At 32.1% G+C, this 13,268-nt stretch overlaps 2 protein-coding genes across 2 annotated transcripts in view; one reads left to right on the top strand and one right to left on the bottom strand.

Annotated features, from left to right (window-relative positions):
• Window positions 1-1,126: 1,126 nt before the first annotated feature.
• LOC105130828 (putative serine/threonine-protein kinase) lies at window positions 1,127-6,479 on the bottom strand. Its single transcript, XM_011033509.1, has 6 exons — window positions 6,173-6,479; window positions 4,684-4,799; window positions 3,601-3,811; window positions 3,271-3,508; window positions 2,933-3,083; window positions 1,127-1,435 (listed from the first exon to the last, which is right to left on the bottom strand). The coding sequence occupies exons 1-6, from the start codon at window positions 6,297-6,299 to the stop codon at window positions 1,127-1,129; spliced, it is 1,152 nt and encodes a 383-aa protein (XP_011031811.1). The 5' UTR covers window positions 6,300-6,479.
• A 4,891-nt stretch (window positions 6,480-11,370) lies between these two features.
• Window positions 11,371-13,268, top strand: part of LOC105130827 (chorismate synthase, chloroplastic-like) — a 6,392-nt gene continuing 4,494 nt past the window's right edge. Inside the window, exons 1-2 of the mRNA XM_011033508.1 lie at window positions 11,371-11,491; window positions 11,878-11,954. Coding sequence (XP_011031810.1) covers window positions 11,371-11,491; window positions 11,878-11,954 — 198 coding nt within the window. The remainder of the gene's footprint in view (window positions 11,492-11,877; window positions 11,955-13,268) is intronic.

Genomic DNA, 13,268 nt, shown 5'->3' with positions numbered 1-13,268 from the left:
AGAAACAAAATTGATAGTACCAAGATCTTTTTCCAGCAACGAATCCAAGGACTGCTCCATTTGAAACCTCCTTAAAACAGTGGATCAGCTTTCTGATGCATCGTAAATCTTATTACGAAACTCTGTTCAACACTCAGTTAAAAACAAAGAGCCTCGTAAATTAACGATACTGAACTTAATAAGAATCAAACCAGAGATTTTATATCATTTAAATATATAATTATTTGAAGAACTAAAAACATCCAATCTCATGACCAGATTTAAGATTCATTAAAAGCAACAGGAAAGGAAAACTAATCACGAGGATGTTGGAAGAAAATTAATGCCTTAGCTTAATTATTTTGAATTACAAAATTAAAAAACAATAAAAATCTTGAGAATAAAGTATGTTTTATTAGGTATTTTTCTATGTTATACAACTTTTTTATTTATAGGTTTTAAATCCTAGAAAAATAATAAATTAAACCAAACAAAAAAAAATTAATTTGATTAAAAAAATAATTTTACCAAATTAATCGATTAATCGGCTCTTAGCAGTAAACCAATTGTTTTGTTTTTTAAAATGATTTAAAATATAATATATTTTAAAAAGGGATTTTGCCAGCCACAATAACTTGCCGGCATCCCACAAAGGTGCGTTTTTGGAACAAGGGTTTGTGTTAATATAATCCTCCTTGATTCTTAAATATTGATAGACTTATAAAGTTAATTAGAAAAAAAACAAACAAACAAAGAAAGAAAAGAAAAGGCAAGTTGATCAAGGCTACCTTTCACCTTTTCTTAGACATTAAAAATATAAATATTTAGAAAAAGTCATCAGGTCAGTGCAGGATAAAAGGCTTTTTTCATGGGGGTTTTTGATGACAAGAGGGGCCCAAAAGATCAAAAGATCAAAAAGAAACAACATCGTCAAGAGATTGGATTCGATCCAGTTCACAAACAACACCTTTTGGAAAGCTCTTTCCTCCTTGATTCGTTGTTTCTGTCCAATTTACAAGCAATGGTTTTCAAGGCCCAAGGTTGTCTCTAAGTACAAGATATTTTCTTTTCCTACAGCCTCCTTAAAAAAAAAAAAAAAAACAGCCACGGAAGCACCGTGCTCCCACACGAAACAAAGTGCATCTATTCACAAAGGGTGTAGCCGAGGTCGGCACCTATTTGTGATGCTTTGCACTGAGCTCTGTGATTTACGGCCTATTTTCACGTCCATGATGTCGATGATGAATCCTGGTTGAGTTATTTGCATGTTGTTGACGTCGATTTCACCTCTCATCATCTTGATTGCCATTGACATACTTGGTCGAAGCCCACATTTCTCTTGTACACAGAGCAAGGCAATCTTTACAAATCCAACAGCTTCTGTTTCTAAGAAGTCGGCATTTAGCATCGGATCCACTAGTTTTAGAAGGTTGTCGGTCTTGTACATTTGCCATGCCTGCATGAATCATTGTCCAAAACATGATTTCAGTGTCAAATCGAACAGGCCATCAGAGCAAACTGAGCACGTTCAATGGCTAATCTAGCATGTTTCCCTTAATTAACTTAAACAGCCAGGCCCCTTTTGACCATGTAATGAAAATAAAGAACAGCCAGGCCCAGCACATCAAAGTGGTTGGTGGGATTGTAACCACAATCATTTATTAACTCTTGGAGTTTGGAAGAAAATAAAATCCACAATGGCCCTTTTGATTTCAAGCAATAATGGTAATTAATTAAAAATTGTGCGCAAATATTCCAACGAGCACTGCTGACTTTCTTTATCTTCGCTCCAAAGCAACAGATAGTCAAATACAAGAGAATAAATGGTATGATTGTGATATATACAAAATACATGGGCACATATTAATTGATCAACGCCGTCTACCATCTTCTTCTTTGCCCGTCTTCTCTTCCAGCCAAACTCCGATTAAAATATCATAAAACCATGGAATAAAAAACAACTCGTTAAATATCAATGGAAGATTTATCAAGATTAACAACATATTCTCACCGCCAGAACAAAATACATTGATTAGTGGGAATAATATAATTAAAATGAAGTTAATATCTGGTATCTTTTTTTTTTATGTTGGGGAAATCCCGCCGAATAAAAAAGGTTATTGAGTGTTGGCTATGGTGGAGAAACCGGGCCGAGTGGCGGGGGAAGCGGTGGGAAGGGGAGAAAAAACAGTGCGGGTAGCCAGCAAACGGTGAAGCAAACAAATGATTGATTAACAGGTGCCCGTGTAGTTTGCTCGTATTACAACTATACCATTAACTCGCTTGCATTTATTAGATTAGGTTTACCTTTTAAAAGTCCTCAACTTGGAGGGAAAATTCTGATTAGATCGCCCGTGTAAGATTTATAATTTTGATGGGTTGGTATTAAAATAAAAAATATTATTTTAATATATTTTCAATTGAATAATATGTAACAACACGTCACCAAACACGCATACTTCAATTTCAATCAATAGAATTATTAATTAGTAATTTGAAACTCGTGTGAATTCTCATTTTTCAATATAAAACAATTAAATCCCTCTTTATAAACTACAAGATGGAATAATCTATGTAGAGAAATATAGATTTCCTCTTGTTTCTTCATTTTCTTGCTTAATATAAGTATTCAATTTATAGAGATGTGATCTGTTTTATTGCTTGATTGAGAAAACATTTAGTAAATTCATGAATTTTTTATTAAAAAGTTGAAATTGCAATTAGTTTCAAGTGATCACTGAATAATTATATCAATGTAAAGATCTGTTATTACAGTTACATATTATCAAGTAAATCTATATGATTTGAGCTTTTGAATCTTTCGCCCTCATGATTTTTGTTAGATTTTCATTAAAAATAAATAAATTACTAGGCGTTGCCCAATGATATATAGAGCGTATTCTATTTTATAAGACAAGGACTGCTGTTTGCAGCTTGTAAAAAACAGTAGTACCTTCTCCACCAGGTAGTGTTCTCCAAGTTCTGGATCGAAATCAACAGCTTTTCGCCCGCAGATTATTTCAAGAAGCAGCACTCCAAAACTGTACACGTCTGTTTTCCGGGTCAGACGGCCACTAACGGCATATTCCGGTGCAAGATATCCCCTTTACAACAAAATAGACAGTGACTACGATTTTATTACAACGACCAATCAGAAAATCTTGATTTACATGAACAGAAATAGTCAGATGGCTTCGACGTATATACATGAACCAAGTTCGTGTCACGATCTTTCAAACAATAAACCCAGCAGGATTTTTGATAAGAGGAAAAGGTGAAAAATGCACTTACAATGTGCCAGCCACTCGTGTACTGACATGAGTAAAATCTTCAGGAAATAGTTTAGAGAGACCAAAATCTGAAACTTTCGGACACAAGTTCTGATCCAAGAGTATATTGCTTGCTTTTATATCTCGATGCACAATACGGGGCTTGATCTCTTCGTGAATATATGCAAGACCTTGAGCAATGCCTAACGAAATCTCTCTCCTTGTTTCCCACCTGAATTTAGCTCTTTTTTCCTCAGAACCTTGAATTTAAGCAGAATCACAACAAATGAATTGGTCACTGTCGAAATTGGTATTGGATGGAATCAATATAAGAATTAATCAGAAGATTTACCAAGCAAAGTTTGAGCAAGACTGCCGTTTTCCATGTACTCATAAACGAGAATCTTATAAGGACCATCAATGCATCCACCGTGTAACTTAACAAGATTTTCATGGTTAATATTGGACACTGAAGCTATCTCAGAGATGAACTCCCTGTCTCCTTGTTTTGATCCAGCAGAAAGCATTTTGATGGCAACCATTCTCCCATCTTGCAGGATTCCCTTTAAATCCCAACAACATAACATATCATCAACAAAACAATCTTACTAGATTAAGAAGATTCTTTAATGGAAAAGTGAAGCTGCTTTGGTGTGCAAAATACGCCTCTTTACTTTTTTGGAGTGCAAAACAAGATCGTTTTACAAAAAAATTGAGTAATTTTTTGTAGATTCTCCCTGATTTACAGTATGGTTCCTGATGTTTTATAACTTACAGAGTAGTTCCTCTATGCGGGGAGGTCAGAGGAGGGGAGGGATGAGAAAGTTTTTTTGGCTACTTTCTAGGGCAAAATGATGTCGTTTTTCCAACGGTTTCAGGGCATTTCTATGTAACTTACACTTATGCTTTACAATATGGTCTCCACATTTTTATAATCTACAAAATGGTCCCTGTATTAAGAAGGAAAAGGAGTTGGCTACCAGACCCAGGCATGTGTGCCTAGCATAAGAACCCAGTTGTTTCTTAATTTTATTTTCTTTGTTAGTAAACCACCTTTTATCTTGAAAAGAGATAATTAATTTTTTTGTTTTTGTTTATGAACACAGCCTTTAAAAAATCATTTAGGATATGATTCTTTCCTTTCACTGGACATATTTCTTCAACAATATAATATTGAGTACTAAAATATTAAAATCTAACAAATGAAATTACTTAAGTTTATATTTATATATATATATTATTTAACGTTATTTCCGATTAAAAAGAAATTAAAATCGAAAGAAATTCAGCCAATTAATAAAAAAAACTCACATTTCTTTTAGTTTTCAGATTGAATTTCTTGAAAATCTAAGGCAAACGACGAACTACGTACGAGCAAGCATTCTCACTAATTGTGTTTTAAATCAGAGTAAATATGATTGGACTATATATTTACCTCATATACAGAGCCAAATCCGCCTTCCCCAATTTTATTTGATGAACGGAATCCATTGGTGGCGACTTTCAACTCATTAAACGAGAAAGCATGCGCATTTTGAAGAACTTGCAAACCTGTAATTAATTACCACGAGTAATAAATAGTTCATTGATTAGATCATGAGAGAAGGATGCAAGAATTAATAAAATACTCGTAATACTAAGAAAGATTAATTTTATCACACGTGACATGAGCCACGAGGTTGCGTTAACGTGTAACGACAACTTAAAAATAAAAGGATGGAAGGCTTAGATGAAAACTCTTTTGGCTAATTCTTTTTTCTTTCATGCGAAATCATTTTTTAAAACTTCATCAAATTCATATAGAAAGTGGAGAAATTGACTTCTAATAAAGTGTTATAGCTATGTTTAAGGCTGTATTTGCATTTGAGTTTTAATAAATTTTGATTTTTTAATTTTTTTTGTGTGTTTTAGATGATTTTAATATATTAATATCAAAATAAAATAAAATAAAATAAAAATATTTTAATATATTTTTAAATAAAAAACTTTAAAAAACAATATTATCAATCCTCTAAACAAGCCATTATTATAAATAAACTAGCCAAATTCGAAAAGTACGGAGATGAAAAATTCTCATCATCAGCAGTCAGTTTTTTTTTTAAAAAAAAAAAAAAAAAACATCAAATAGTCAATAGTCAACCAGGACTCTTTTTTGAACAATGGTTTTATCGTGACACAAGTACACAGCTACTGAATTTCATGAACCTACACGGCCACTAAGCACGTTTATTTTTATGTAAAAGTGTTTTTGTAAATTTCTTTTACTTTAAATTATTTTTTTAATATTTTAAAATTATTTTAATATTAAAATAAATTTTAAAAAATAAAAGAAATATTATTTTAAAATATTTTAAAAAACCAAAAACATACTCTTAATCATCAACTTTACACTGTCATGGTCAATTTGCTTCAGTAAAATAGACTACGGTAGCAATAGCAAGGCCTGGTGTTATAGGAGCAATGCTACGAGAAAAGATAAGAGAATTAATACCGTCAGTTACATAGGCAAGATGTATTTATTTTTTAAAATATTTTTTATTTAAAAAATATTAAAATAATATATTTTTTTATTTTCTAAAAATTAATTTTGATATCAATATAAAATCAATACATACATATATATATATATATATATATTTTTTTAAGAAGCACGGCTTGTACTTGTAAACAAACAGGTCTAAGCCCCGCCAAGCACCCCAAATGTAACTTGCCTTCGTGTTTATATAGTTGCAGGGATGCAAACACTAGGACAAGCTATGCAGGGATGCATACTCTAGGACAAGCTTTCTTTTATTAATTAGGTATTAAATAGACTTATCTGTAGATACTTCAATGCAACGCTGCTTTAAAAATCTTGTAGCATGCATCAGAAGAAAAAAATGAGTAAAAGAAGTCGCTAAGATTCCAAAATGAAGAGTTAATACCTTGCATTAGTGCATTATCCGTGGGGATGTCAGACGAAGAAGAGAAGCATTTAGAGCAAGAGAATGAGAACCTCATCATGTTTCTGAACGTGCTTCTGCTTCGATGCTTGGAACTGCTGTTTTTCATCCTTCCCGAACTTGACACATATACATTCTATATGTCTAGTTGATAAATAGCAATGGAAGCTGAACCCTAAGAAATCCACATACGAATGGAGGAAAGGAGAGAGTAGGAGGAGGAGGAGGAGATGTATAATGGTGGAAGGTTCATGTGTCAGTGCTGGAGACTTATTAGCAAGGGAGGAAAGGGTTTTATATACGTGGGAATCTTTGGATAATTCAACAATATTTATTTCTTTAGGTAGAGTGGAACCATTAAACAATGGAGCCCTCCCTGAACAAAATAAAGGCCTCAAGTTACGTTAATCCACGCAGATAGGTGTTATTACTAATAATGCACTGTCTTTTAAAAAAAATAATTGTTTCAGATCAGTTGTCAATTTTTCACATCACTTGACGCCATTGCTGGATCCAGTTCCATGGACTGGAGGGCGGCGCCCGACAGCGTTGTGAGTTGGAGATGCCTGTTTAGTTTGACATGCATTTGGTCTTCTGACTTCTTTAAATTAAAATCAAAATATATTCTCAAAAGAGAGAAATAAGCGATTGCCTCGGCAACACGAATTTCCATGTCAAAAACTCGAAGCTTTGACTCAAACATCTCAAGTTAAATGCGAAGACAAGATTATGGAAATTCTTCGGTGAAGTTTGTTTACTAATTTTAAACAGGGACTATCAGGATTTGAAGCTTTCACCGTGGATCCATTGTTTTCTGCTCAGTTATGTCAAATAAAATTTGAATCTGAATTTCTGATTGATTGATTAACAGGTTATTGAATGAGATATTAATACATAATTGATATTATTTTTTAATTTAAATAAATACAATATATCTTTATATTGTTTTGTTCTGAAATGATAAGATTTTACTTTGAAATATATTTATTTTTATATTTTCATCTTCACTTCTCCAATAAAAATATTTATACCTCTTTTATGATTTTTCAATTAAATTACAAATTTACCTAATGATATCCTCCTTATGTGAAGTCATATTAGAACCAATTGGATTGCTCGCAGCATTTTGAGCAAAGTCAATTTGTTATTTGATTATATAAATTGCACCCATTTATGGATATTCGTGGACGACGGTAATATTCAGGAAGATATATATATCCTTCACCGATCTTGAACCGTAGAAGTCTATCCAACTCTCATGGTTTATTAGTTGAACAGCCCCAGACGACTTCAACTCCCATGAGATGAAACGTTGATGACAGAGGATGCATCTGTCGCTGCTGCATTATTGCTCTGATGTCATTCTTATTTTTCTTTTTTGGCTACATTTGAACAAGGAAACCAGGAAAATAAAAGCGACCAAGTCTGTGTGAGCTAAAATCTCTGACCAAGGGCTTTGATTTTAAGTAGTTTAGATCAGATATTCTACCTTAATTAATCGGCAACGGCCGTTCAAAGGGTGTATAGTGATCGGTCAAGGTCCAAAGAAGTTCTACAGTATTGGATTTTAGACAACCATGACCGAGTCAAGAAACATGAGCTCGTCGCGTCCTTCCATTCTTGTCCGAAGAGGATTTCCCGCTCCAATGCTGCTTCGGTCCTTTGAACGAACGGGGCGTCGTCACTCACAGATACTGCTGCCCTGACATCTGACCTCTCTGTTTTTTCTTTTCTTTCTTTCCTTTCGGGTTTAGGTGAAGGTCATGATAGATTTTTTACTAGAGAACGAGGAGTCCTGTTACTATCTTTAAGTTTACGGTCCTTCTAAGATTCTAATCAAAGACCTGGAGCTTTTTAATTTGCTGAGTTAGGCCATGGCTGCCTGGAAATCTACTCGTGAGTCTCGTGAGTTTCATGAATCAATACCAAACTTTATTTTGTGTGAAATGAGTTTTTTTTAACGAATCAAATCACGAGTTGCTAGCTAAGTCGTTAAGAAAAGAACCCAAACGCTCACACCATGTCTTGCACTAGCTCGACCAGCACCATGTTTTGATTTTTGTAACATCACGTTGGGCCTTAGGCTTAACCATGACAGCATATGATACATGTGTATGGTTGTTGTGGTCCGGTGGCGATAAGAACTTGGAGACGGAGGAAGATTGGCGACGTTGCTGCTCATGCACTCTAGTAAAAGCTACCTATACTTGGACATCCCTATTTCGATTCTATTCGATGCATATGCAGACACTGTGTGGTGGACACAGCCATTCAACTAGCCATATCCATGGCAGCTTGATGTGGTAGGGCTTGATGGCTGGGATGTCACAGTTGGAATTTAAATCTCAAATCAGATTGTATAAAGTAAAATTTTTATAAATTTCTTACTTTTGACGTAAATAATGCTTTCAAGATCCTATTGAAAAGCTAGATTCTTAAAAGTAGACACGCATGGGGGGAAATTTTTTTTGAATTGGATCTGATTTTTGTACAAAAACCTAGGAATCCTCATCCAAACAGTAACTCCAGAGAAAATAACAAACCAGGCTAATTTACTAAAAGAAAATGTGATTTTATTTTTGATAAATTTATTATAATTTTATTATTCAAGTTGTGAGTTTAACATGTTAATCTAAGTTAATTTTATTTATTTTTTTCTAGTTGATTTTGTTAATTGGACTTTCTGTTTTTTTTTGTTAATTTTTTTTCATAGAGTTATTAATAACATAACCTAAATTCTAGGTATGGTACATTAACATAGGTTTATTCAGATTATTTTTTTTATGTTTTTTTTACTTAAATATTTTTTTTTAATTTCACTTTTTAGTAACTTAATCTTTTTTTATCAAGTTTTTTTTTTAATTTTTTTAATATTAAGTTATTTAAAAATTAGATTTCATGATTTTTTTAACATAATCTTGTTGATTTATTTTTTATTTTTCAATTTTAACATTTAAAATTGAATATAATAAAGATGGGGCTCATAATCTTTTTGTTACAGTCTCATGAACCGAGTTACGATTTAACAATTAATCCAAGTTGACTTGAGTTATTTTTTATTTTTTTATTTTATTTTTCAACATTAAATTGAATGAAAATTGAGTTTTATATTTTTTTTTCACGAGGTTATCCTGATTCTATGATCTAGATCGCAAGTTTGCAATTTAACTTGAGCTGACTTATATATTTTTTTTATTCTATTTTAATTTAATATATTTTTTTATTTATTTTTATTTAATATTGGGATGATTTAAAATTGACTTTTGTAATTTATGTTGATTTTTTTATAAAATTATTAAGCTCTTATAATTTAAGTTGTAAATTTAACAGGTTAATTAAAATCTATTGACCATGTTGTCTTTTTAATATTTGAAAACAAAATATTATCCAATTTATAACCATATCAATATATAAAATATCATCTAGAATACATTATATTTTAAGTTCAATATTATTTTTCTTATTAAAAAAATACTCCAATAATATTTGAATTTTCTTATATTAAAAATTTTGTTCTACCTGTTGCTAGAATTTTAAAAGCTTCCCTGTAATCAGTTAATGAGAAATCTAGCAAACTATCAACGAGGAGTGTTTGAGTGATAGTATAATTGTATTTTAAAAAGAATTATTTATTTTTATTTTAAATTAATTTTTTAAAAAATATTTTTTAATTTATTTTTAAATATAAAAATATATTTTTAAAAATCTCGACACCCTATTACACGTAGTCGTAATTGTGATCTCCACACCCTATTACACGTAGTCGTAATTGTGTCCAGAGAACGCACTCTGAAAAGAAGTGACTAGTTAGGTCTGTCTGTAAACTATATAGTGGAGACATAGTCACAGGGCTTCTGGTTCTAGAAGTAGCTTGAACTTCGAAATCTGAAATGTAACAGAGTATTCTCTGGGCTGTCATAGTCACGTGCCGACTGGGCATGCATTGTTTTCTAGGCCAGGCTTGTAACCTGAACCGTAAACTGGACTAGAAATGTGGAAGAAAGACTATTTCTGATAAATCCTATATTTTATGGTTGATCAATTTGGTTTTGTGTTTTACAAAAATTTAAATTATTTTTAAAAAATATAAAAATATTATTTTAATATATTTTCAAATAAAAAACACTTGAAAACATAACTACTATCAAACTCCTAAACACTTCCCATAGTCACTCCTAGGTCCGTATAAAATGAAAATACTAAGGGATGCACCTTCTGTTTTCTTGAACCACGCTATAGTAAGCGTGTTGAAAAAAAAACCGGGAGCAGTCTGGTTTGGGCCAATACGTGTTTCGATTTGTGCTTCACAAATGGAGCCAGGCATTTCAGGCTCTGGTCCAAGACAAGACAGGCCGATGACATTTTGGGCCAAAGCTTCTGTTGAATGCTCACCTCGGCCTTAAAAGGTCATTCTGGGCGCATGCTTTTTTTGTTGAGCTGTCTTTTGCCGAATCCATTCATTGCCAATCGCAATCTTACTTGTGCCTGATAAGCAAGATGTCACGCGTTAAAAAAAAAAAATGAAGAAGAAGAGCTTTTAAATATTTTAATAAATATTAAAACTTAAATTTTTATTGATTATTTTTTTAAAAAAAAAGTGGTTTTATTTTCGGTAAATACAGAAATATAAAAATATGCCCAGGTGGATCTAATTGTTAGAATCACAAATTCACAATCCCAGATCCTAAAATTGATCTTGATCCTACATAAATTTGGGATTCGTCAAGGTTGCCGTGGGATTGCACGATTTTGAGCTTCTGGACTCGAGATGCAGGAGACCAGTCACGTGCTCGTGTCTTCACTTGGAAGAATGATGCGCGTGGAAAATTATTGATTTTTTTCATTTAACTATAAATACTGCAATGATAAGCTCGAAACATAATAAGATCTTAAACTTCTTTATTTTTGTTTTCTATTAAGATTAAACTGAAAAGCAAAAGTTCAATGGTGGTTCACTCCTTTTTCTTGTGTAGATTTTTAGCTCTTTATAGTTTGCAGGATCTGTTCGCTTATTCAGTATTTATGAACCATTTAACTAGCTCAGCAGCAAGCAAGGGCTCCGCGTTTGTTTGAATCGATTAACCATTCAAAAAACTTGCCGCTGTACTGATAGAAAGGTGGTGATATGATATCTAGTCAGTTATTAATGACCGGACACTTGGAAGTTAGAAGGGTCGATCATGGGAAAGAAAAGGGTGAAGGAGCCTTGCCGGAAAACGGATTTCGTTAGGACATTGTTGATTGACAACTTTGATAGTTATACCTATAATATTTACAGAGAGCTATCTGTTGTTAATGGGGGTATGAATTTTGGTGTTCTCTCTCCTGCGTCTTCGGCTAGAACTCTTATTCTCAGCAATTTTCCCTGGAAGTTGATTCAGCTGCATGGAGGAATCCACGCATTAGTGAAGAGAGGGAGACTATACTTTGAAAATTTTCTCATTGGGTTTTGTTGCTGCCATTTCTGTGCCTCCTGTGGTCATCCAAGACGACGAGAGGACATGGGAAGATGTGTGCCATTTCTTGTATGAAGAAAGAGCATCTGAAAACCCTGAGGAGTAGCTCAACAAACAAATAATTGATTCTCTGAATGCCTACTGTCATGTTCTTGCAGCCCAGAAGGCCGAGAATTGAGAAACATGATTAATGTTTTCAATTTCTTAATAACTTGCGTCTCCATGGAACAGAACAACCGAACCTGGGGAGCCATATAATTGACCAACTGACCAAGTCCTCACGTGGTGGTAGTGTGGACAAATTGGAGGTTGGTAGCTCTCTCCAGCTGAGATTGATACCCGACTGGTCAACGCAAAAAAAGTACCCACAATTACTACCTAATTGATTCCTTTTTTTAAAAAAAAATAAATTCAGGAATTGGTTGTTGGCTGTATGTTTTATTGGGAAAACCTTTTATATTATATCCTCTTTAAATTGTATTGAATTCCTGTAAATTTAAGTTCCAAAAATCTTCAATATTCTTTAATTGAATCTTTTTGTTAATTATCCTTTATATTGTAAGTCTAATTTGCGTGTTTTATATACTAAAGCATCATCTACTTGGAGAAAACTTTACAATAAAATTGATAAAAATTATCTTTTTTGTTCAATGTTAGTATTTATGCAACAAAACAGCATTATCAATTTGAATAAAAACTAATAGAAATAATTGACTAAGGAGTTCTACATTTATAATCAAATTCTTGATAAAATCTATTAAATGTAAGACCTGATTGGTTGAGTTAGGAAATAATATTGTTTATATTTTAATGTATAATAACCAAGAAAAATAATAATAATTAAAAAAATAAAATTGTAGTCATGCCACTAAAAATTAACCGAACTTTTATCCCTTAGCTAGTAAAAGATTTCCATTCAAATCCTATTTTATCGATTTTTTTCTTTTTCGTTTTTATTTTTACTCCACCACCAACCAGATTTGTATGCTTATTTCTGATTGGGCTGCCACTAAAATTAACCGAACTTTTATCCCTTAGCTGGTAAAAGATTTCCATTCAAATCCTATTATCGATTTTTTTTTTCGTTTTTATTTTTACTCCACTGGATCACATTCCCAAATATTTTATAATATATTTTTTTAATAAAGAGTTAAATAAAAAAATAAAAGGTAAAAACATATATGAATTTTATTTTGTTATTATATATATATATATATTTAAATAAATCTAAAAAATATCTCTAATTATCCATCTATGAGTACACTCGAGAGTATTTGAGAAAATAATAAAGATTATTTTTTGAAATATTTTTAATTTAAAAATATATTAAAATATTTATTTTTTATTATTTAAAATTTATTTTTATATCAATATAACAAAATAATCTAAAACAATTTAAAAAAAATTAAAGATAATTAATTTAAAATAAAAAAATAAAAGAATTGAAAATAAAAATCATCAGGGACCAACGGTCACCGAGATATTTCTGAGAGTACAGGGTAGGTGGCTACTGACTTTTTTTCCGTAAAACATCAAAATAAGCAACTACACCCAACAGACCACTTCTAACAAAACTCCACCCAATTTGCTCTTCCATAAATAAGCCAATCTATCTCTCTCTC

Source organism: Populus euphratica, unplaced genomic scaffold, assembly GCF_000495115.2.
Source record: "Populus euphratica unplaced genomic scaffold, PopEup_1.0 scaffold29.1, whole genome shotgun sequence".
Lineage (NCBI taxonomy): Eukaryota > Viridiplantae > Streptophyta > Magnoliopsida > Malpighiales > Salicaceae > Populus > Populus euphratica.
This window is presented reverse-complemented; position numbering and strand designations above follow the sequence as displayed.